The sequence below is a fragment of the Heloderma suspectum genome, chromosome 1, assembly GCF_057233095.1.
Source record: "Heloderma suspectum isolate Gila_16-S chromosome 1, 16-S_ref, whole genome shotgun sequence".
In the NCBI taxonomy this organism is placed as follows: Eukaryota; Metazoa; Chordata; class Lepidosauria; order Squamata; family Helodermatidae; genus Heloderma; species Heloderma suspectum.
This window is the reverse complement of record NC_139458.1, coordinates 404,418,334-404,444,594: the sequence shown is the minus strand read 5'-3', so window position 1 is coordinate 404,444,594 and position 26,261 is coordinate 404,418,334. Positions and strand designations below refer to the sequence as shown.

Here is a 26,261-nt window from a genome sequence, read left to right as displayed (position 1 = left end):
ACTGTGGGAATGCTGTGGACATAATATTCCTCGACTTCAGCAAAGCTTTCGACAAAATGCCCCATTATATCATGATGAGCAAACTAACGATCAGGTGGATCCACAGTTGGCTACAGAATCAGACTCAAAGAGTGCTTGTCAATGGGACCTTCTCAACCTGGGGAGAGGTAATGAGCAGGGTACCGCAGGGCTCAGTCCTGGGCCCAGTGCTCTTCAACATTTGTATTAATGACTTGGAGGAGAAGGTGCAGGGAATGCTGATCAAATTTGCAGATGACACAAAAGTGGGCGGGATAGCTAATATGTTGGAAGACAGAAACAAAATTCAAAGTGATCTTGATAGACCGGAGCACTGGGCAGAAAACAACAGAATGATATTTAACAGGGATAAATGCCAAGTTCTGCACCTAGGAAAAAGGAACCAAATGCACAGTTACAAGATGGGGGATACGTGGCTCAACAACACTACAAGTGAGAAGGATCTTGGAATTGTTGTTGATCACAAGCTGAATATGATCCAACAATATGATGTGGCTGCAAAAAAAGGCAAATGCTATTTTGAGCTGCATTAATAGAAGCATAGCTTCCAAATCCTGGGAAGTACTAGTTCCCCTCTACTCAGCACTGGTTAGGCCTCATCTGGAGTACTGTGTCCAGTTCTGGGCACCGCACTTTAAGAAGGATGCAGACAAACCGGATAGGGTTCAGAGGAGGGCAACGAAGATGATCAGGGGACTGGAAACAAAGCCCTGTGAAGAAGAGAGACTGAAGGAACTGGGCATGTTTAGCCTTGAGAAGAGAAGACTGAGGGAAGATATGATAGCGCTCTTCAAGTACTTGAAAGGTTGTCACAGAGAGGAAGGCCAGGATCTCTTCTCGATCATCCCAGAATGCAGGACACGGAATAATGGGCTCAAGTTACAAGAAGCCAGATTCCGGCCTAACATCAGGAAAAACGTCCTGACTGTTAGAGCAATACGACAATGGAACTAATTACCTAAGGAGGTGGTGGGCTCTCCCACACTAGAGGCATTCAAGATGAGGCTGGACAACCATCTGTTGGGGATGCTCTGACTTGGATTCCTGCACTGAGTAGGGGGTTGAACCCGATGGTCTTGTAGGCCCCTTCCAATCCTACTATTCTATGATTCTGTGAAAACCTCCTACTTTACTCGGGCCTTCCCCTGATTATGTTTTGTTGGACTGGGTTGTAGCTGCAGTTTGTGTGGTCGGTTTTGTTTTTATGCTGGTGTTTGTCATTTTTTTGTGGGCCGCGGTGGCTTAGTGGTTAAGACGTTGAACTGCAGACCGGACGGTCGGCAGGTCAGCAGTTCGAGACCCGAGTGCTGCGTGACGGAGTGAGCTCCCATCTTCAGTCCCAGCTTCTGCCAACCTAGCAGTTCGAAAGCAAGAAATTGCAAGTAGATAAATAGGTACCGCCTCGGCGGGAAAGGTAACAGCATTCCGTGCACCTCGGTGTTCAGTCATGCCGGCCACATGACCACGGAAGCGTCTTCGGACAGTGCTGGCTCTTCGGCTTAGAAACGGGGATGAGCACCGCACCCTAGAGTCGGACACGCCTGGTTGGGGAGACCTTTGTCATTTTTTAGGATGTTTGCTGCTGCTGTTGTTTTCACTGTTTTTATTAACATATCATCCAAAGAGACGGAAGTAATATTAGAATGTTATGCCCAGATTATAGCATCAGTTGAACCTCTTTTATTTTGGAAAAGTCATTCAAGGAACCAGAGGCCAAAAGATGGCAACCCATGGTTCAACGCGGACTGCAGGAAACTTAAGCAGGAAATTAAAAGACAACATAAATCTCTATGAGATAGAGGTATAGTCCCTTTACCACAGTCCTACTTGGCACTGCGTAAACTCTACAAAAAAATAATCAAAGCAAAAAAGCAAGCATATACGAGGTTGCAATGGGTGGAATTAGCACTAGCACTCGAAAGGATAGATCCAGATTTTGGCGTCTGACCTCAGATTTAAGATACTCAGGGACCCCATACATAGATTCCGCTATTGCGACACATGAATGGGAACGGCATTTTCATTCTCTTTTCTATGATGAGAGGGCTTGTCTTCCCCCACTGCAGAAGGATGACCTAGAATCACCTAGCTGGCCCCCAGTTACCTGTGAGGAAGTAGCAATGGAAGATGAAGCATGGAAAGGCCCCTGGAAGGAGTGGCATTCCACCAGACTTCTTGATTGCTTATCCTCAATGGTGGATTCCGGTGTTAGCAGCCTTATTTACATTTATTGACAGAAATGGGAAATTTCCCCAAGATTGGACAGTGGCTATTGTAGTGCCTATCTACAAAAAGCAACCGGTCAGACCCTAAGAATTATCGCCCCATAAGCCTACTGGATGTTATAAGCAAGTTGTATGCAAGACATCTTTTAAATAAGTTGGAAAGCTGGGTGTCTGGAGAGAAGCTCCTAGCTGAAGAACAAGCAGGCTTTCGATGTGGCAGATCTACAGTAGACCATTGTTTTATACTAAAATTTTTGGCTGAGAAATATACATCTCCGCCTTACCACTCACTCTTTGCTGCATTTGTAGACCTTCAAGCAGCCTTTGATTCTATATCTAGACCCTGTCTTTGGAAGAAGCTTAAAATTTTAAATATTGATCACAAATTGCTTAGGAGAATACAAGTGCTGTATGAGAACTCTATCTTGCAAGTGAGAGTGTCTTCAGGTGATCTTTCAGATCCCATTATCGTTAACAAAGGAGTGCGCCAGGGATGTTTGCTTGCACCTCTTTTATTCAATCTATATCTTAATGATATAGTTCCCTACTTATCTAGCCCAGACTTCTTCCCACCTCTTTTAAAGGACAGGAGTACTTCAGTGTTACTATATGCAGATGACGCTGTCCTCCTATCATACACCCAGGTGGGGATGCGAAGGCTCTTAAGAGCTCTAAGCTCATATTGCATGAGAGAAGACCTTGAAGTCAATTATGAAAAAACTAAAATTTTAGTCTTTGGCAATAGGAGGAAAAAATACTGATGGCAGCTGGATAATCACCTGCTTGATCAGGTTAACAGATATAAATACCTAGGAGTGAGATTTCAAAGTTCAGGATCTTGGTCTGAACATCTGAAGGAAATAGTTCGGACAACTAATGTAACAAGTAATGCTACACTTCGGTTTGCTGCAGGACCAGGTGGTAAGATGGTGGCCCCTTTAATAGAGCTATTTAAGGGTACATTACTTCCCCAAATATTATATGGGGCACCTGCCTGGATCCCTGCAAATACAGCTTCACTGGAGTCAGTGCAGCATAAATTTCTTTCTAGAGTACTCGGGGCTCCTAGATCTACATCTAGGACCATTGTACGACTAGAAACAGCTTGTCACTCAGTGGGGATGCTTGTCCAAAAAGCTGCCATCTTCTTCTGGTTAAAGATAATGTTTCAGCTGCCCCCCCCCCCCCGATCTATTAGCATATGAAGCAATGGGAAGGAGATTGTGGGCAGAGAAGATAATTACATCTATCTCTGAGTTGGGCTTTTCACAATCATATTTGCTCACAAGGGGATATGATAGAGCTAGGGATGAGATCTTAAAGAGATTACAAAATGTGGCTATCCAAATAGTAATGGCTGGTGCTGTTGAAAGCTGCTCAAATAAAAATCTATAAAAGTATCATGACCTCTCCGGGGAAGAATCCCCTGTATCTAATATCTATCACCTCACATTAATTGAGATGGCTCATGACTAGGTGCAGACTGATCTCACTCCAGTTGATGGAGGTGAAGGTACGTTACAAGGCCCATCATGGTATGAGTGCAGACTGCCCAGCTGGCTGCCCCAAGAAAGAGGACATGATACACTTCCTAACAGAATGCCCACTGTACACTGATTTGAGGAAGCAATACTTCGAACCTCTATTAGCTGTGTCTGAGAATACCTCCGGTGTAAGCATAACCTGATTATTATTATTAGCTGGAACAGATCATTATATATCATATAGGTCTGCTAAGTTTGTCAGCTGAGCCCTGGAGAGCCGAAAGACATTAACTGTTATAAAAGAACAGAATCTGTAAATATGGTAACAACATGCCGGCAAACATAGTTTTATGAGTTTAAAAATTGTTTTTAATTTGTTTTTATTAGCTATTTATTAATAATTTGCATACTGGTTTTCCCTCTGGATGTAATGGAAAATTGTGCCTGTTTCTCCATGTGGATGGCCTGGTTGGCTAAAAAGCAACAAACTATGTATGTATGCACGTAACATATCAGTTTTTATTATGTGAGTTTTATTGTTGGACACCACCTTGGGAGGGCTCCTGCCCTGAAAGGCAGCCAAGACATTCAATCAATCAGTCAATCAATCAATCAAGTAACTAACATATGAATAGCAAATACTTTGTTTGTATATGTGGTCAAAGGAATTTTCAGCATGATGCAAGGAGATACAGAATAGCAGAGAACCACTGTTTTGTGCTACAATCAGTTCAGATTTAGGATGCATTCCTTTCCCCGCCCTTTAGCGTGGCTCCTGTTGAGTCCACTATGCATATGATTCACATCAGTAAAGGGAATAGGTGGTTGTGTACTCTTCCAGATCCACTTTTCCTGTTGCAGGCCTGCTCAGTATGTGACTCACCAAGATGAACAGAGTACACCAGCCTGTAGCCTGTTAAATGGTTGAGAACCCGCTGTGCTACCTGAGAGGGCATCACAAGCAGGACATTTATGGAATTCCTGGTGGACCTCCATACACTGAGGGTGGATGGACTGCATCCACAAATTGTACATAGTTGCTCCATTGAAACAAACAAGTGGAGTAGAAGACTTCCATGTGTACACCAGAAATTCTAGCTCCTAAGGAAATGCTAGTTTGGGGCACATTCTCAGATATGTCTACTTACTGGAAAGGGAAGTTAGGGGGGCCCATTGTAGCACTTTTCACCTCAGTAAAGACTCACACAATTTTTGAAAAATGAGGCCACCCCTATCATTAGCTAGGCATCTGCCCCAGGCAGCAAGTGCTGGAGCAAGGCACTAAGGTGTCAGAGGACAGAGTTCAGTGTGTCAGGTGGCCTGCCCTGCACCCCCAAGCTAGCCTGCTGCCCTCTGTTGTGGTGGAGGCTGTTGAAGTAAGATGCAACTTCCAGTCTGGGCGGCTTGAATTTCAGAGCTCAATATTCTGCCTCAGCTTTGCTCCTTGTTGAGAGACCTTACACATTGGGGCTCCACAGATCACTCCTTGCTGCACAGAAGGTCAGTATTATCAGGTATGACAGCTACTGTAGCAAGATATAGGTGCCTGGAATTAATCCTCCATATTTTTGGATCACACCAGTGGATCACTCCCAATGGATTGGAGGGTGTGAGCTTTCACATGGGGTATTAAAGTGACAGTGCTCAGCTGTCATGGCTTAGTTATGTGTTAAATTTCTGTCTTGCCCTTACTTTATACTGTATTTTCATCTTTATTCCCTCTATTTCCGAACTTCAGAGATGAATGTCAGTCCTTATGTAGCCAAAATGGTACCATCCATACACAAGAGGGAGGTGTCTGCAGGCTCGGGAAAGCCCCACGGTTTGCAGAAGTACAAAAAGGTCTTTGGAACAAAATCCTAAGGGAGGGACCCCTCCCCAAACAGCCCAATTCATGACACGTATTCCAGTTACATATAGGAGAATAGCCATGGCATAGAGATAGAGCACCTGCTTTGAATGCATGCAGAAATACCAAGGTTTAATACCAGTATTTCCAGTTAAAGGATCTCAGGAAGTGGCACTAAGAAAGACTTTGGAGAACAGCTGCCATTCAGTGTAGACATTACTGGGCTAGATAGACCAATATGTCTTACTGAGCAGCATCACATGTTCAATAGCAAAGTCACAGGCATGTGCTATGACAGCCAGTGCGATAGTAGTGGTTAGAGCATTGGGCTAGGACCTGGGAGACCAGGGTTCAAGTCCGCACTCAGATATGAATTACAAAACATTAAATAACAAAGGTGTGTACAATGATTCCTTAGAGATGAGTCATCCTGAACTAGTGCTAATGAGAGCTGTCCTCCTGAAGCAAACATCGAAGGAGCGATTTTCAGTATCGCTGCAATATGGGAGGAAAGGGTTAAACTCCCCTTCTCCGTCTGCTGCAATCCAAATAGTTGCCACCCCACAGCAGCTGTTATTTGCATTTTCAAAACGTGTACATTATATACAAAGACACATTAGATGCATTTAACACTACATCTAGTTTGGTCCTGTACAAGGATAGATTACCATGCATCCTGATGGCATAATGTTAGGGGTTTCCCCTCTCTGGCTCATAGCATCTTCTGACGTGAAATTCTGTCCAAAGAGCAAGGATGAGCATTTTCCAATGACAGTTTTAGAACATCCTTTTTGTATTTGTGGTACGGATTATCCTGGCATAGAAGGTGGGGTGAGCGTAACCTTGTTTGAATTTGAACCCAGTGTTTTATGTGTTGTTATTTTCAGATTCTCACCACCACCGTCATTTTTATTTTCTTTAAACCGACATGTGCCTTTAAGATCAAGTTAGAATCAAAACCTAGAGTAAAAAATACGGAGGGAGAAAATGTTGGTATCTTGGTTGGTTAAAATGCTTGCAAATGCTTTGCTTTTGCTTCCAGGGCTGTGACTCCCAAATGAGCATGTCAGAAATGTCCTGCAGTGAAAGTACCTCCTCTTGTCAGTCTCTGGCACATGGCTCAGCTCCAGAAATCCTCATCGGACTGCTTTATAATGCTACAACTGGAAGGCTAGCAGCAGAAGTGATAAAAGGCAGCCACTTCAAAAACCTGGCAGCAAACAGACCACCCAGTGAGTGGAATTTTATTTTTTTCATCCTAATACTTCTGCACTTGGGGGGATTTCACTGGGGGGGACTTCAATCCTATCATTTAGCCTTACCCCAGTCAAGCTGAAATGGTTGCAATCATCAGCTAATCTGTTTCATGTTTTATATTTCCAGTCTTTGGGGAAATGGCAGAAATCTAAAATTCAAAATATTGGGTTGTGATTTGACAATATCCTTTTTTAATTTTTCATGACTGACTGACTAATAAATTGCCTTTATCTTAATGATTAATTACTTAACTATTAATGCCTCACATCACAGAGCCAATATAAAAAGTTATAATGTATTTTAAAAGTGCGTGCCAATGAATGTTTATGTAAATGTGTTGATGCTACTGCAGTTAAGGATATTCATATAAGCATTTATAAGTTTGTGAGAGTTTAAGTGAGACCAATATGTATAGTTTAGATTTGACATTCTCGGTGGTGATTTAAAAAATTATTCTTGATTCCAAGTATGAAGAATTGTGGTACTCGCCTGGTTTGCATGTAACAAGAAGCCACCATAGTTGCATTTCCCCATGGAATTTCTCGTTGTGGCAGCTGCCACCATTTTTAATTTTCAAGGTACGGTGGAGGTACACCGTAGCTTCTCATTATATGTGAACCCGGCAAGGGTGGGTTAATGGGTGGTTGACAAAACACCCACAACCCTAAAACAGCCCATGGATTCTGGGTGGCTTGTCAACCATCCCAACAACCCACCCTCACTAGATTTGCATGTAACAAGAAGGTATGGTGCCCCCACGCTGTGCCCTGAATATTCAAAATGGCGGCAGCCACTGCAACGAGAAGCCACATGGGGAAATTCACCCATGTCGGCTTCTTGTTATGTGTGAACCAGGTCATTGCGTGCATGCGCGTATGTGTGTATTTCAAAAAATATAATACGGTGGCCTCAGATGGGGATAAGAATGTGTTTATATTGGACATAATCAACTTCCTTTTTTGTGCACTTGTAAGGACCAGACTGTGCAAACAGGCCCAGGGATCAGATGACCATAGTGCTGGCACCCAAATCCAGTCTCTGGGAGCTGCATCTGTAAGCTGTAGTTTAGAAAAGTAATTATTAGCAGAAAACCGCAGCAATATTTGGAATTTAAAGAGGCAAAAGGAAGAACTCAACAGGGCCTGCTGCTAAAATGTTATGTTCTCTCCCTCTCCTTGTAATTTTTAGGCACGTTATCGATGTCATTTCCTTGCCCCCACCAGTGGTCATGAATGAAGTGGGGCCAGGGAAATAGTACAAGTAAGTGTGCCTAAATATTATGACAAGTGGGCTTAGAACTCAACATGAGGCTACCATTTTTGGCAGCAGCCCCAAAATGTTGAGCATAGTTTCTAGTTCTGCTCTAAAGGCACTATAAGTCTGAAGCATGCAGGTTTCATGTTCTTCAGTAACTATTGGTCATTTGTGGATCATTTGTGGTTTAGAGTCAAACTAGATGTTACTCTTAATTGTTTGGCTAGCAAGCTCTTCTGTTTGTTTGTTTTTTTATTTAATACTAGACATGGAGAACCCCAGGTTTCATTGTGGCTGCAATGCATGGGGAGGGGAGGTCTAATTCTTCCTTCCCAGCCACAATGTCAGCAAGAATTCCCCCACATTGCTTTTTGTCTTAGGGAAAAAAAGGTCCCATTGAGGCCAATGGGACCTGTTTTCCTAAGGCTAATTGCAGAGTGTGTGTCAGGGAAACATTAGGATCATGGCTGGGCAAGGATGGTTTAAAACACACACCAAGGGTAGTATGCTATACCACAGTACTGCTAACCTAAACTACGTTGTGCTGGTGTAAGCAGCCTCTAGCACAATGCCAATGATGTTTGCAAGGTTGCCCCGAAAAACCTGTTGCACCAGCTAATGTTAGTGGTGTTAGTGGCGTACCCCTAATAGGATACTTTGTTAGTATATATTTTCTTAAACCCCAGATGTAGTTGCTTACCATGCAATTACACTAATGTCTTGTTTGGCTCTTAGAAACATCTTTGGGAAGAAGCTTCCTGACACACAAGTTGCCGCATTCATGTCAGGCAGGGGTGGGGGCAGTTCCATGGGCACATCTCTTTGCTCATAGAGTTGAAGTGAATAGGTCAGTCCTCAAAGGAAGAAGCTCTGTGTGTGCATCAGAGTACACATAGGCCTGTGGACTGCGCAGGTGGATTTTGAATTTCAACTGTCCTTTTTTACACCAAAGTAATCTAGGTTGTTGCATGGTAAAGCATTTTAAAATGAGCTATTTAAACACTCTTGAAAGGTCCAAAAACAGTGCTATAAACAAGGCGGCACTTGTTCTGTCCTGTTTCTTTTTCCTGTTTTATTTGAGATGGACCCATACTGTAGTTTAGGGAATTTTACGACCTGATGCACTGGTTCCTTGCATATGCAGGTGCTATAATGCACACACAGAACTCTTGTTCCTGTTCAGTGCAGCATTGTGGACAGCTCTGTGAACTAATCCTTATTGTGTACTTGGAGCCACCCTGACACTCCAGTTTGAGTAGAAATCCTGTGATCACAGGAAGCTCTGTGTGTGCATTGAAGGAGCCATGCAGTTTTGGATTGGACTCATGAACATTGATCAAATGGTCTTGCACTTTAGAGTAGTCCTTTATCACGTGAATGATGCAATAAAGTGGCATTAAATGTATAGATTCGCCAAGAACAGTGTATCAACAAATTAATTTTTAATCCAATTAGCTTTCATTGTAATGTTTGTAATACACACAGGGTGCAATTCAGTGACCACTTACCCTATTGTAATCCCACTGACCTCCCCTAGTCTGAGGTCATTGAATTGACCCTTACTCAGAAAGCTGGAGTTTGCATGAAAAAGAGGAAGGTCCAGTAAAGACGACTCTATGAGTTCTACTTTTGTAGCCTGATCTTTTGCATGGGTCTATATGTTCTGTGTTTAAGCCCAACAGAAATTAATATTAAGATATTCCATTACTTGAAACAGTGTAATTTTTTTTGTTAAAGGTACACAGTGACCATACAAAATTCATTTCATTAAATTGTACCTGCCAATCCTTTTGTTCAGTCCCTCACTTTAAACTGATTTGCTAAGGGTTTTTCTTTTTCTCCTTTCCACACTGGTGAATAGTATTTCCTTTTAAACTATAACCTTTGATCCTCTCTCACCCAACTATTGACATCTGGTCATTATTTCTTTTACTGCTTTCCACCCCCTGTTGTCAGACGGACTGTTCTGTTGTCTAAAACACTTGATAGGTGGACAGGTTTATATAATACGAGGTGAGTTCCTGTAGAGACTAATTGGATGTTGTCTTTTTCATGCAAAAGAAAGTTGCCAGCAGCAAAGCACTTCACCACTCTCCACCATGTTGGTTTCTGACATCGTACATTAATTATTTCACTCTTACAATGGGTATAGATGTAATCTCTGACTATGGATGATGGTATTTCAAAGATCTCTAAAATTAAAATGTGAAAGGATTGTTGGACATACAATTTTATTGCAATCTTTTGTCTTTAAAAAACCCTGATTTTCTTGCGTAAACTCCCCACCACCCCCGACAGAAAAACTGCCTGGTTCTAAATAAGGTGAAATTCAAATTCTGATTTAACACACTGCATTCAGTAGCTATGAGTGTATTTTCCCAGACATCGTGGGAAACACTGTAATAAAAATGAACGTTTTTGATGTCAAAGTCAAATGTTGTATTAATGAATTTATATCCATGATCCAGTAGCTCCAGTGCACATGCGGAGCTTCATGCAGACAGAGGCTTCCCTGTTATATGAGCAGTGGAATATATCCTCTCTGCACATAGGATTTTGGATTGTACCCTGAATATTGTAACCATTGTTATAACATAATACATCTTAAAAGCATTATAAAGCAACTGTGCCCTAATAATATTTCATACCACTACCAATATATCTGTATGCAAAAATTAGGCATGAAGAGGTTTACTGAGTAAACATCAATTTTTCAATGCATTTTGTTATATTTTGACATTTTAAATGTTCTCAAATCCAACAAAAACTCTTGAATACAAACCACATCCATGCAGAGATTTTTTAAAGCAAACATTTCATCATGAGCTCCCATGATGCAGTCCACTTCATGATGCACTGCACTCCACTCCCATTTCTTAAATTTGTAATTATTATTTTTCATTTCACTTTTTATTCACTTGTTTACATTATCTGAAAACTCTGATATGCTTTACAGTGTTGTGGCCAGTTGTAGCTTGCTAAGTGTTAATGCTACACATGTCTGCTTGATGCAAGTGAGCAAGGGGTAATGAGTAGAAGGATTATGCGGTATACCTTTAAGTAAACAAGTTATGAAAAGGTAAATACAATTAAGTAAAAGTTGCAATTAAACTTTTTGCATTTTTTCGTTACATTACTAAGCGTAATCAACTATTCAGAATCAAATATGGTATACACCATAACCTTTAAGATATTCCACTGTATTTTGTTAGGCGAAATCCTTTGTCTAAGACATCTCCTGTCAATAAAATCCTTTATTTTGTAGATACATTTGTTAAGCTGACGTTGCTGAATTCCATGGGTCAAGAGATGTCCAAATGCAAGACATCCATCCGAAGAGGGCAGCCAAATCCTGTCTACAAAGAGACCTTTATCTTTCAAGTGGCACTGTTTCAGCTTTCTGACGTTACACTGATATTGTCTGTGTATAATAAACGCAGCATGAAGCGAAAGGAAATGATAGGGTGGATTTCTTTAGGTTTGAACAGTTCTGGTGAAGAAGAACTAAACCACTGGACTGAGATGAAGGAATCAAAAGGACAACAAGTATGTAGATGGCACTCATTGTTAGAATCTTAATGGGTAGTTGTGGCTCCACAGAACATTGGGGATTCAGCAAGGCTGCCCTTTAGGTGTGTGCAGCTAAGCAAAGGTGTTGCAGAAATTACAAATTCAAACATTCCACTTTAACAAATGCACAAAATGCTGTGGAGCAACTTTCACATCTTCACTAAACATCACTGATTTCAGGTAAAAGGTACCAGATACAGAAGAGACAGCAACCTCAAGTCCTTATTATGCCACTTTTAAGACTGCTGTTTTTTCCCCACGTTTAGGTTTTCAGTTTAACTTACAGGTATTTTGTGTAAATCCTCTGTTATTGCAAAATCCTCTACTTGTGTTGTTCTTGTTTTTTAGTGGTGCTATGCTGTGTTGTAGATGACCTGTCAACAAGCAGATTGGGGAGGGGGGTTAAATGGTGGGACAAAACACAACAATGGGAGAGAAAAAATGTAATTTTTGCTTATAGTAGTAAGAGCATTACCGGTTTCCCCCTTTAGCAACTTAGCATTTCTAACAGTTTAATTTTGAAGAGCACTAGTGTTGCTATGCAAGAGCAGCCCTGCATGCCGACTGCCTATCAGACACACAAACAGCTCCTCTGTGGTGCCTACTTTATGCTGGAGATGATATTTTTTGATGAATTATGAAGATATTTTTTTCCAGAGGGCTGAAGTTGTTTTGAAAGAAGAATGGTTGCTCATGGTGTGTACACCCATCTCACTTTCACCATTGACAAAAACGCTTTTGTATTGCTTCAAAAGTTTGTGAAACTTGTTTGACCAGAGGTAACGACGAGACAAAAATCCTCTCTCAAACCACTTTCAACTCTCTTTAAAAATATTCTGAGGGTGCCTCCAGTGTAAAGTGTCTACCATGCAGGATCCATTTATGTGTGGCTTCTTTGGATATCAGTAGAATCAGCTACCAATGTTGCCATTGATCAAATTTTCCTCAAGTCCACCACAGGAATAATCACCACTTCATGGCATGTAGCGATCACATTTCATCTTACTGGTCTCTCATAGGCTAGGTTGAGCGAAAGATCTGCACAACTAGTTCCTGTGCACCCCTAAGGGAACTCCAGGCCTATTTTTTTCCCCAAAGCAGCCCTCCATGTTTTGAAACAGAGGGTGCTTCCAGACTGACACCTCCTGACGCTACCAGTCAAAAGACAGTGTGCAGCTATTCTGCCTTTCCCTCCCTAACAGATTTTCTGTTTTAAGAAGAAAAAAGATGGAAGAAGCAGTGGTAAAATATGGGAATGTTGCAAATGGAAGACGATGCCTGAATACCCCTTAAAATTCCCTAAATGAGGCAAGACGATGGCACCAGGAACAGCCTTGTCTGGAAGCACCCTGAGAAGAGTTTTAAAAGCAGTTTGAGATATGGAATGGGAGTGGGGGGCTGCTGTTCAAAGGGAAAAAGTAACATGTTTCACTGGATAGATGCAAGTACCTGGACACAACTAAAATGACCCTATTCTCCCCAATTCAAGAGGCTTGTAGAACATGACTGAAATCCAGCGTGCAGCTTCTGGCAAGTGTGTCTCATTGATACCAGTGGCATTGGCATCTGGCCCCATCACTTCCTGGCATATGGAAGGGGAAGAAATGGAAGCAGTGACAGATTTTATTTTCTTGGGCTCCAAGATCACCGCAGACGGTGACTGTAGCCATGAAATTAAAAGATGCCTGCTCCTTGGGAGGAAAGCTATGGCAAACCTAGACAGCATAGTAAGAAGCAGAGACATCACCTTGCTGACAAAGGTCCGTCTAATCAAAGCTATGGTTTTCCCAGTAGTAATGTATGGCTGTAAGGAAGGCTAAGCGCCGAAGAATTGATGCCTTTGAACTGTGGTGCTGGAGAAGACTCTTACGAGTCCCCTGGCCTGCAAGGAGGTCAAATCAGTCCATCCTAAAGGAAATCAACCCTGAGTGCTCATTGGAAGGACAGATACTGAAGCTGAAGCTCAAATATTTTGGCCACCTAATGCGAAGAGAAAACTCCCTGGAAAAGACCCTGATGCTGGGAAAGATTGAAGGCAAAAGGAGAAGGGGACGGCAGAGGATGAGATGGCTAGATAGCATCACTGATGCAATGAATATGAACTTGAGCATGCTCCGGGAGAGAGCGCAGGACAGGAAGGCCTGGCGTGCTATGGTCCATGGGGTCACGAAGAGTCGGACACAACTTAACGACTGAACAACAACAATAGAAGGCAGGACTGCAGCGCCTTACATTACCAAAAGTTCTTTTTAATTCAATTAATTGGTCTTTATATGAATGTGAAGCTTGTATTATACACTTTTGAAAATCTAACGATGGTAAAATCTGGGAATTAAAACATCTGAGGGAAAGGACATGGGTAGTCTTAGAACAACAGGGAATAAACTGCTACCACTTAACATTTATTTAGCCCCAGCAGTGTGCTACAATATTTTTTGGTATTGGAAAGGCAGCTTCTTAAATTATGAGGTCTGAAGTGCACAGGAAAGTATTATAAAAGTCTGCTAGCTCAAGAGTTCTTGCAATAAATGGTTTCACCACTTTGTTTCAACTATTACTGGATTTCTGGGATCCTGTGTAAAAGTGAAGCTCAAGATAGGGACATCATGACAAAAAATCCAACAACTTAAATAAATGCCTAGGACTTATTATTCCTATTTGAAGATGGAATCTGTATCTGTTGTAAGCATAGTCCAAGCTCATGAATTTCTATTCAAGTGCCAGCTTCAGTTAAAATTTATGGATGAAGTAAATTTGCAGAAAAGGGTCCACATATTTCCTTTTTTACTTGGAGAGAACTGATGGAGAAAGCACATATTTATTACTCTTCTTCACAACATTATTGAATGTTGCTATATTTGAGATCAAAGACTTTACAGGATTGCATGAAAAGATACAAGGGCATCATATGAAGGACCCAATGTTCAATGTTCCCAGGCTCAGAATTCTTAACAGCCTCCTTAAAAATTCCCAGCTGTTGTCTTGAAATTGTTATTCAGTGCCTTTCATGTTTCACCTCTTAAATTTGTAACTATCATGTGATGCCGAATTGATTGATTTCAGTCCTGATTGATTTAAAGATTTACCAAATGAATTTTCCTCCTGTGTTGCATGAAATGTATGGCACAAAAATGTAATTTCTATTCAGGAACTTTTGCAAACAGAAATACTGTTAATAGACTTAAAATATAGTATATTACTTCCAGTTCTATTTCTTGTAGACTTTGCAGTGAATCCTTATACACGCCTTCTTATTATATGTTATGTTTCAAAAGTCCTCACTTAACTTTTTAGTTAAATTGGAGACACTTGGGATTTACTTATAGATCTAAGGCTGCAATTGCACGCATGCTTACCAAAAAGGAAGTACTACTGAAGTCATTGGAACGTACTTCTGAGTAAACATATTTAGAACTGGGCTATAAGTCCTGCACTGTCATAGTGCCTTGAAGACTGGGTTGTGCATTTGTACACGGGAAACAAACTATGGCTTCATGAAGTCTTTCCTAATTTTTTAAAAAAGTATTATTATGATTATGCTTATGATCCTAGAGACTGTTGGATCTGAAAGTTGCCTAATCAGAGTTGTATCTCTGTATATATATATTGCCCTTCAAAATACAGTATCTCATAGACACAGCTAATAAGTAATTCTGCTAGAAGGCAACACAGAAGTGAGTGGAGTATTTTTTAAAGAACTTTGTTTTTGTGCAATTAATACCTTTTTTGGAAATTACTTTGTACACATAAATCATTTTATGCTGGTCTGTGGCTGTAATAAATCTTTGATTTGATTTGACATAAATCATTTGAGATTTAAGAGAAATTAAAACCTTCTCCTAGCTTTCTACAGGATTATTCTACGTGTATCAACTGAACATTCAACTTTTGTACCACAAGACAACATTAAAACAAGTGTTTGGACATTCATATAGGAAGGCCTTAAGAAAATTTAAAAAGTGACATTGGGATAATATCATAGCAGTAGAACACTCTCTTTAATCTGGCGATTTCTAAATTTATTTTTATTATGTTATTTAGGAATATTTATTAAGGGTTGTCTCCAGTGATGTCCCTTCGCTGACAAAAGGCTCTGTGATCCTGTGTAGGGTTCCATCAGAGGAAAAGGGAGGGAGGAAATTTTGGCTGATTCTCCCTCCTCTTGCACCCCCTTAGTCTGTTTCAGAGCATTGGGGGATCCTTTGGAACAGTGTGGGGGGTGGCACAGGGGGATGCAGGCAGAACGGTGAAATCAGCAAAAGTTGCCCCCTCCCCATTTTGCTGATGGAAGATTCAGTTGTCAGTGGATGGTCACCATTGGATACCACCCTGTTAGTAGTAGTAGCACCATTTTCAACTGAGTAGGGTCATACCTCAGTGATAGAGCTTTCCATATGCACAACAATTACCAGGTTTGCACAATTGCTGTGGCTCTTCGTGGCTTATTTAAGCCATGATGCAGCACCTGCGGTGCCATCCTGAATATTCAAGCGGCGACTGCAACTTGTGTTGTCCGAGCCCAAGGACTCTGGGTTATGCGAGGGTTACATAACCCTCATAGAACCCATGGCCTGTTTTAGAGTTATGCGAGGGTTGTTTAACACTCACATAACCCATGGTCCACAGGTTTGGACAATACCACAAGCCACAGTTGCAGTGTGAATATTCAAAATAGCTGCCACGTGCTGCCATGGTTAAATTAGCCATGGTAAGCTGTTTGGTCATGCGAACCGGGTGAATGAGTCTTGTGGTACCTTAAACACTAACAGATTTATTATGGCATAAGTTTCATGGAGTCCATGAAAGCTTATACCGTAATAAATGTGTTAGTCTTTAAAGTGGCACAAGACTCTTCATTGTTTTTGCTGCAACAGACTAAAACAGCTACTCCTCTGGAAATGATTACTTTGCATATATGATGCCCTAGGATTAATCATTAGTATGTTCAGCTAAGAACTACTTTGAGTGCAACACATTTCCTATACACATAGCACATCGATGTAGGAAAAACCATATGAACTGCATGTAAAGTGTCATATACCATTATTGCATGATGTGCACACAAATGGGAAATTGTGTGTAAATGTAGTAATATAGGCACAGGTGTTTAAAGATAGTGGTTTACATCCAGACGTAGTCATGCTTAAAGTAGACCCACTGAAATCAATGGGACAAGTGAGTCATGACTAAGGTTTTAGTGGGTCTACTTTAAGCATGTCTAAGTCTGGATCTGAACAAGTGCGCATGTAGTTTCCAACTGTGTGCACGCAACAAAGTAGACGTGTACATGTGGCTTAACTGTCATTTCCTATGTTGGAGTGCTGTCCATACGGGAAATTCATCAATCTTGAGGCATTCCTAATAAATCCCAGGAAGAAGGGCTTGGGAAGACTTCTGCCTGAGATCTTGATACAGGCTGGCATTCCTAGAAAAAAGGACTGTTAATCTAGCTCCTTAGGCAGGTCATTTTATGTTGTTTGGAATTCACAATAGTTCGGCAGCCCCTCTGCTGTTCATTCTTATGTTGATTTCTTGTTAATGTTGTCCTTGTTGACAATGAAATCTAATATCCCATATTGTAAGCCTGTCAAATCTGTGACCCCTTGGCTATCTGCTGCATAATAATAGTGCATTGCAACGTGGCAGGTGCTTAATGAATTCCTCTGGTTTTGCAGTTCAAGGAAGACTTGAAAAGCAAGGGGGCTATAGAGCACCTGTTCTGCTGTGTACACCACCAGGGCTGCAGAGGCCTGCATTGAGAAGTCTCCCTTTAGGTAAAGCTTTGTTCAGTTCTTGATCAATGGCACAGTCAAATTTCAATACAATTCAATACAATAATTGATCAGGCCCATCAAGTACTAAAAAGTTGGTATGGAACACAGCAAACCAAACTAAGGCCTTACTATTGTGATTTCCTCAGTATGTATCCATAACAGTTGTAGGCAGAGGTGTGATGTTTTTTCCTATGCCTCCGACTACCTCCGTCAGCAAAGTAAACTATTTTCTGGTTGGTTTCTGAAAGGTCAAACATTTCAGTCACTACTTTGTTCCCAGCACACCCCTGCCAACATGCTGAAAATCCTCTCCTTGAGGGTGCTTTTGCAGTATGATTTGGTCTGTGCAACTATCTAAACAAATGGTGATAAGTTTGGGAGGGTGTTATGTGATTAGCTTTTCCAGCACCGTGATATTGTAGCGTGAGCTAGGGCCGATTCATGTCACCTTTGCAGTGTGGCTCCTGCCATAAAGCTGCTCCTCTGAAGCTGGCTCCCATGCCGCACCAGATCACATGACTGCCTCCCATGCTAGTATCTCCTTCCCATCAGGTATGCTGACGTTAGTGTGGGAAGTATCTAATTGGTCTGGCCTGTCCACATGGTATAACTATTACTTCGTTAGTTGTGCGGCGGGAGAGCTAGCCAGATGGAAGTGGATTTGGGGCAGCAATCACACAAAAGCTACCATATAAATTGGCCCTTATTTTCACCTAACCATTCCAACTTTACATGTGAAAGTATAAAGACCCACCCTATTTCCTTATAAGAGTAGCAATTCATTTTTTATTTGTATTTTTAGGACAAGGTCCAGGGTAGTGTTGAGAGCCTGTTCAAGGTGCTGGTTGTTACAAGTTCTTGTGAAATGAGTCCTCAAGGGGTTAGTAGGCATGGCACAAATTTAGAATGAGGCATTTTAATGTACTCATTTTTCGATGCCTTGGAACTTTAGATACTTGCTGAATGCAGTTGCCACAGGGACCACTAACCATTTCAAACTTTGACTTGACAAAAGTGCTGGCTCGGAGGGTGATTGTAGTTTTGATCTGCATAAGCGTGTGATGGCAAGTTGGGTTGTAAGTAGTCTGGTTCCATAAGTATCCCAGTGCATGTTGATTGCAGAGAATCAAGCCACGGTGTGGAAATTCATCATCTGAATCCACCCACTTTTCTGTCTTTATACTTAACTAGTTTATGCCCAGTGTCATTTCCAAACTATTCCTAATGTAAAGACTGATAGTATTTATGCTTTCTGGCTAATCTGTGGATTGTTGCTGATTGCCTTGTGTGGAAGGGACAATAGCTCAATGATAGAACACAAGCTTTGCATGAAGAAGGTCCCAGGTCCCATCCTTCCTATATCTCCAGTTTAAAAGATCCAAGACAGAAAGACTGGGAAAGGCCTCTTTCGGAGACCTTGGAGAGCCACTGCAATAGTAGGACAGTGGTCTGACTCAGTATAAAACAGTAGCCTCATATGTCCAAATTCGTTACGGCTTTTGCTATTGTTTGTGATTTGATTTAACTAATAGAGTGCCATCTGGCAAGAAAATAGACCACTTTACACTAGGGTAATGTCTGAATCTTTTATTATTATTGTTTTAAACTATAATTGTTCTTCATTTTTGTTGTCATTAGCCACACTGGGCATTTCATAAGAAATAGAATGGCAGGATATACTTTTTAAACAACAAACAACAACAGTTAATAATAAATAATAATGATAATGCCACTAAAGGCAAGTGAAATTAGACAGCAACAGGTAATATATGAATTACTCCTAAGATACAGTACCATTTATTTTACATAGAGGAATTTTATTAAAATCTCCTGCCTTTATTTTAATATCCTCTTCATCCTATAGCAGCTTGGAATGACCATACGCCCGACCCTGCAGTACTGTTTAAACACTTACATTGCAATCCTGTACTTGTCTACACAAAGGTAAGTCCCATTGAGTTCAGTGGGGCTAATTCCCAGGTAAATGGGTATATGATTACAGCCTTAGGAACAGCTCTGTTCAAAATGGGTAGGACACATTCCTGAATTATCCATTGAGAGTACCCGTGGCTTTTGTTTCTATGTTGGTATTCCTTGCTGAAACCCGGATAACACTTCTGGGTTGTTGTTGTGTGTGTGTGTGTGTGTGTGTGTGTATGTGTTGCTGTTGTTGCTTCTTGTTATGACAAGTATGACCGTGATATTCTTTTCATTTCTGTGGTGTAGTAGAGGTCTCACATTATAAGAACATGTAGTTTGGCTGATTTGTAGCTGAGTTCAAATTTCTGAATGTTAGAAACTAAAACACCAAAATATATTTGTACGTTGATTTTGCTAAGTCAGCTTTCATCTTACATATTCTGTATAATTATTTGTGGTTAAACGTTTGAAATTAAATTTCCCCCAATAAAGCATAGGAGATCTGCACACACAAGCAGGGTTTATGCACACTCAGTCAATGCAGGCACATCTCTAGCTATACATCTGCAACGGCATCATCATGCTCATGCAGGCTTCGTTGAACTTGCTGGATAAACTTTGGATGTAAGTGGGGTGGACATTTGTAACTAGTTGCTTATACAAAAGTCTGATGCTGTAAAGAACAATATTGTTTAGGAACCTGGAATGTAAGATCAATGAATCAAGGTAAGCTGGAGGTGGTCAAACAAGAGATGGCAAGATTGAACATCGACATCTTGGGAATCAGCAAACTAAAATGGACAAGCATGGGAGAATTTAATTCAGGTGACCGTTATATCTACTACTGTGGGCAAGAATCCCTTAGAAGAAATGGAGTAGCAGTCATAGTCAATAAAAGTGTGGGAAAAGCAATACTGGAGCACAATCTCAAAAACGATAGAATGATCTCAGTACGAATTCAAGGCAAACCATTCAACATCACAGTAATTCAAGTCTATGCCCCAACCACTGATGCCGAAGAAGCTGAGGTTGATCGGTTCTATGAAAACCTACAACACCTTCTAGAACTAACACCAAAAAAAGATGTCCTTTTCATCATAGGGGATTGGAACGCTAAAGTAGGAAGTCACGAAATCACCAGGATAACAGGCAAGCATGGCCTTGGTGTACAAAATGAAGCAGGACAAAGGCTAATAGAGTTTTGCCAAGAGAACACGCTGATCATAGCAAACACTCTTTTCCAGCAGCACAAGAGGTGACTCTACACATGGACATCACCAGATGGTCAATATCGAAATCAGATTGATTATGTACTTTGCAGCCAAAGATGGAGAAGCTCTATGCAGTCAGGGTAAACAAGACCTGGAGCAGACAGTGGCTCAGATCATGAGCTTCTTATAGCAAAATTTTGGCTGAAATTGAAGAACGTAGGGAAAACCACTAAACCATTCAGGTATGACCTAAATCATATCCCTTATGAATATACAGTGGAGGGGACGAATAGATTTAAGGGATTAGACCTGATAGAGTGCCTGAGGAACTATGGACAGAGGTCCGTAACATTGTTCAGGAGGCAGCAACTCAATCCATCCCAAAGAAAAAGAAATGCAAGAAAGCCAAGTGGCTGTCTGATGAGGCTTTACAAGTAGCTGAGGAAAGAAGGGAAGTGAAAAGCAAGGGAGAAAGGGGAATATGTATCCAACTGAATGCAGAGTTCCAGAGAATAGCAAGGAGAGACAAGAAGGCCTTTTTAAATGAACAATGCAAAGAAATCGAGGAAAACAACAGAATGGGAAAGGCTAGAGATCTTTTCAAGAAAATCGGAGATATCAAGGGAACGTTTTGTGCAAAGATGGGAATGATAAAGGACAAAGAAGGCAGGGACCTAACAGAAGCAGATGAGATTAAGAAGAGGTGGAAAGAATACACAGAAGAACTATACAGGAAAGATCTTAATGTCCCCGATAGCCATGATAGTGCGGTCACTGAACTTGAGCCAGACATCCTAGAGAGTGAAGTCAAGTGGGCCTTAGGAAGCATTAGTAACAACAAAGCTAGCGGAGATGACAGTATTCCAGCTGAGCTATTTAAAATCCTAAAAGATGATGCTGTTAAAGTGCTGCACTCAATATGCCAACAAATTTGGAACACTCAACAGTGGCCACAAGGCTGGAAAAGGTCAGTTTACATTCCAATTCCAAAGAAGGGCAATGCCAAAGAGTGTTCAAACTACTGTACAATTGCGCTCATTTCACATGCCAGCAAGGTGATGCTCAAAATCCTACAAGCTAGGCTTCAGCAGTATGTGAACCGAGAACTACCGGAAGCACAAGCTGGGTTCCAAAGAGGCAGAGGAACTAGAGATCAAAACACCAACATTTGCTGGATCATGGAGAAAGCAAGAGAATTCCAGAAAAACATCTCTTTCTGCTTCATTGACTATGCTAAAGCCTTTGATTGTGTGGATCACAACAAACTGTGGCAAATTCTGAAAGAGATGGGAGTACCAGACCACCTTACCTGTTTCCTGAGAAACCTGTATGAGGGCCAAGAAGCAACAGTAAGAACCGGACATGGAACAACCAATTGGTTCAAAATTGGGAAAGGAGTACGACAAGGCTGTATACTGTCGCTCTGCTTATTTAACTTATGTGCAGAGTACATCATGGGAAACGCCGGGTTGGATGAATCACAGGTCGGAATTAAGATTGCCGGGAGAATTATCAACAACCTCAGATACGCAGACGATATCTCACCCTAATGGCAGAAAGCAAAGAGGATCTAAAGAGTCTCTTGTCGAGGGTGAAAGTGGAAAGTGCAAAAGCTGGTTTGAAACTCAACATGAAAAAAACTAAGATCATGGCATCTGGCCCCATCACTTCCTGGCATATAGAAGGGGAAGAAATGGAAGCAGTGACAGATTTTATTTTCTTGGGCTCCAAGATCACCACAGACGGTGACTGTAGCCATGAAATTAAAAGACGCTTGCTCCTTGGGAGGAAAGCTATGGCAAACCTAGACAGCATAGTAAGAAGCAGAGACATCACCTTGCCGACAAAGGTCCGCATAATCAAAGCTATGGTTTTCCCAGTAGTAACATATGGCTGTGAGAGCTGGGCTATAAGGAAGGCTGAGCGCCGAAGAATTGATGCTTTCGAACTGTGGTGCTGGAGAAGACTCCTCTGAGTCCCCTGGCCTGCAAGGAGGTCAAATCAGTCAATCCTAAAGGAAATCAACCCTGAGTGCTCATTGGAAGGACAAATACTGAAGCTGAAGCTCAAATATTTTGGCCACCTAATGCGAAGAGAAAACTCCCTGGAAAAGGCCCTGATGATCGGAAAGATTGAAGGCAAAAGGAGAAGGGGACGGCAGAGGATGAGATGGATAGATAGTATCACCGATGCAATGAATATGAACTTGAGCACATTCTGGGAGAGTGCGGAGGACAGCAAGGCCTAGCGTGCTATGGTCCATGGGGTCACAAAGAGTCGGGCACGACTTAACGACTGAACAACAACAGTTGCTTATAACTAGAACTAGATTGGGGCCATTGCATTGACATAATTTCCCACATTTAATTCTGGCTTCAGTGGGGGGGGGGGGGTTGGCTGACCAGGTGCTAGGCATGGAATTCCTATTAATTTCAATGGGATCAGAATCAGGTTCTCCACTGACAATCAGAATTATTGGTTCTGGATAAAGATGATACCATGGTGATTTATTTATTTATTCAGGTGTTCCTTGCGCTGTAGGAACCCTGAGGAGTTGAGCTGCAAGAAAGGCTTTGGTATGAGATCAGCTCCATGGCCATCACACTTACATCAAAATAAAATTGAAGTCTTCAAAAATGTTGGTGTATGGAGACTCAATGTCATGTGTAAACTCTTTGTACCATGAATTCACACAAGGGTTCACCACATGGGTTCAGCACATGGTGATTGTTGTGAACACTCACCATAGTGTGAACAAATTGATCGTGTCAGAGAGCTTCCGCTATTGGATGGTATAGAAATGTAATAAATAAATAGTCATAGAGCTAAACGGCGTGCTTCAAATTTTCTTTTAATTGGGTTATTTATTTCTTTTTCTACTTATTTATAAATTAATCTTCTTGGTTCATAGAATCATAGAATAGTAGGCTTGGAAGGGGCCTACAAGGCCATCGAGTCCAACCCCCTGCTCAATGCAGGAATCCAAGTCCGAGCATCCCTGACAAATGGCTGTCCAGACTCGTCTTGAAGGCCTCCTGTGTGGGAGAGCCCACCACCTCCCCAGGTAACAAGGTTGTAAACCTTGTTACCCCAATAGCAATTAGATATATTAAGATGCCCAATAACTCACTGTTGTGCACACACAACTACTGTTAGTGAAAGGAACAAACATCAGCATAAGATTAGAGCCCCCCTGTTCCCCTAAGGGGTACTAAAATTGGTAGGTTAGCATGCTAACATAGCATATCACCTGCAACATTGTGATTTCAATACTGAATGGTGGTAAAAGCCAGGTTGCAGGAGATTCCTTATTATCATCAATGGGACTGAATAGCTTCCTTGTTCCCAAGTTTGAGAGCTTCCCGGAACTTGGTGTGATGTAATAGCTTAGGGACTTCACAACTCCTTGCAGCTTAAAAAAAGGGGGAGAAAGGAAAAGCATTTTGAGATTTCTTGCACAGCTTTCAGTGAGCTTTTTGTCTAGGACTTCATCAGAAAACAGAGTTTCACTTTTGTGTGATTTGCTTACCCGTGTTTTTTACACCCACCCATCCACCCACACACCCTTCCCCTATAAAGCGGGCACATTTTGACACAGACATTGAAACTTTAAAAAAAATGGTTGAGCTTTAGTGTTTATATTCATTTTCTTTAACTTCCACATTTTAAAGTTTTGCTTTCACAATCACACATTTAATGACATGTTACTTAACATCATCCATGCATATTCAATGGTCTGAGAATTCCCAAAAGATCATTTCTGAAATACTCCATAACAGCAACAAGATTTGGTGTGTATTTCTTGAACAGAGTTCTAACATTCATTGGAGGGGATGGACTGGAATTGCAGGGAGGGGGGGTGAGTGGTTGTTTTGTTGCTATTTTGGTGTAGATTATATATGAAAAGTTTGGGTTGTTTCAATTGATTAATTTGCAATTTTAAAAAAGTGCTAGCAAAAATAAATGGCAACTTTTCAAATCACATAAATATTGTTTTGATCTGAAAATCTTATCCATTTCTCTGTAACACAGAGGGTTCTAAGCAAATAGTATCAAAACATTCTTTGAACAGCATTTGTATAACTTCCACCTTTTACAAATAGCAGAGTTCCATAGGAAGAGCCCTGCTGGATCAGACCAAAGTCCTATCTAATCCCACCACATCTTGTTTCCCACAGTGGCCAACCAGATGCCTAAGGAGAAGCCAAGAAGGGCATGAGTGCAATAGCCCTCTCCTGCTGTTATTCCCCAGCAATTGGTATTCAGAGGCATGCTGCCTCTAATCCTGATGGTAGTATATAGCCGTCATGACTAGTGGTCCTTGATCCCCTTTCTGCTAGGTACTGCTACAGATTGTGTGACAGTGTAAGATGACCTTGTTCAGGTGCTATATTTGCACTGAATCCCACCAGCTACCCATGTTCTTAATTTTTGAATGAAAGACCCCTCAGCTGTCCAGTCTTGAACTGAACAGCTTGCGCCCCATAGGCAGAACTCCAGTGCCTGTGTTCTTGTGTATGCTATGCAGCTCTCTCCTTATTCTTCCCAATTGAGTGCTCTGCCCCAATAGCTCCTTTTACATCCATAGCCTGACGTCCTCCATGGCTAGGTTATGGATGCAGGTTCTAAACAGTCCCAACCACATGGCACCACAGCATGTGTTCCCCAGCATCTGCCTGCCAGGCAATTTGCCTGCTGCTTCTGCCCCTTCCTCCCTTTCTTTCAGCTGATTGATGCCCAGACACTGTGTCTCAGGCAGCCCAGGTGACTCTGTTTGGTACTTCTCTGTAATGTTTTAAGCAAATTTCTAACCTCTGTGGACATTTAAGGAAATAATTAATTAGCAATGCAAGTCACAGCCTACAAGGATGCTCCTGTCAAGTAGACTACAACAGTCATCCATGCTTTTAAAAATATCATTTGGATGACAAACTGAATTAGTAAGATGTTTTTCCCTTTTCCTGTTTTTTCTCCCCCTTAAGCCAAGAGTTCTCCTTATTCAGTTTATGAACTTTCCTACAGAGCTTTCTTATCTATTTTTATAAACTTGATCTAACAATATAAGGTTAGATGCTCTATGAGCAATACTGTATCACAATGGTCCTGACCCATTGCAGCCTAAGCGGTTCAGTTGATTTCAATGGGAACCCATTCATAGATTATACATTACCATACAGTAACAGTGACAGAACCACATCACTCAGGACCAAATCAATTTGCCACTGAAGTCTCACTGAATGTTCAGTGGAAGTCAAATCAGATATTTAAGTGTATGTATGACTAACATGACCAGGGAGGCACATATCTATCTACACATTCAGAAAAATCATGTGGTAAATTTTTCCTCAGCTATGCCACTTTAAAATTCAGGAGGGAGCTCATATAAATGTGCTCCATGTCAAAAGCTGTCTGCTCACAGAAAGTTAACACATCAGGCAGGATTTTAATTTAGCCATGTTTCTGATGTTCTAGTTTTCTTTGAATAGGAACTTTTCTCAACTTGCATTCGAAAGTGGCATACTCAGGAGATCTGTATGATGTGCTTTTTCTGAACTTCTCTATTTGCGCTTAGATTATAATTCTTTGATCTTAAACTATTTCAAACTTGTTTATTGGTGATTATGGACTTTTAAATGATCTTAGAGCATGCATGTATTAAATTGTGGCATTATCAACAG

The 26,261-nt window shown here is 41.3% G+C and overlaps 1 protein-coding gene across 1 annotated transcript in view; it reads left to right on the top strand.

The window, feature by feature from the left end:
• Window positions 1-15,518, top strand: part of SYT14 (synaptotagmin 14) — a 153,002-nt gene extending 137,484 nt beyond the window's left edge. Inside the window, exons 7-8 of the mRNA XM_084828890.1 lie at window positions 6,640-6,829; window positions 11,374-15,518. Coding sequence (XP_084685016.1) covers window positions 6,640-6,829; window positions 11,374-11,687 — 504 coding nt within the window. The 3' untranslated portion in view covers window positions 11,688-15,518. The remainder of the gene's footprint in view (window positions 1-6,639; window positions 6,830-11,373) is intronic.
• The last annotated feature ends 10,743 nt before the right edge of the window (window positions 15,519-26,261 follow it).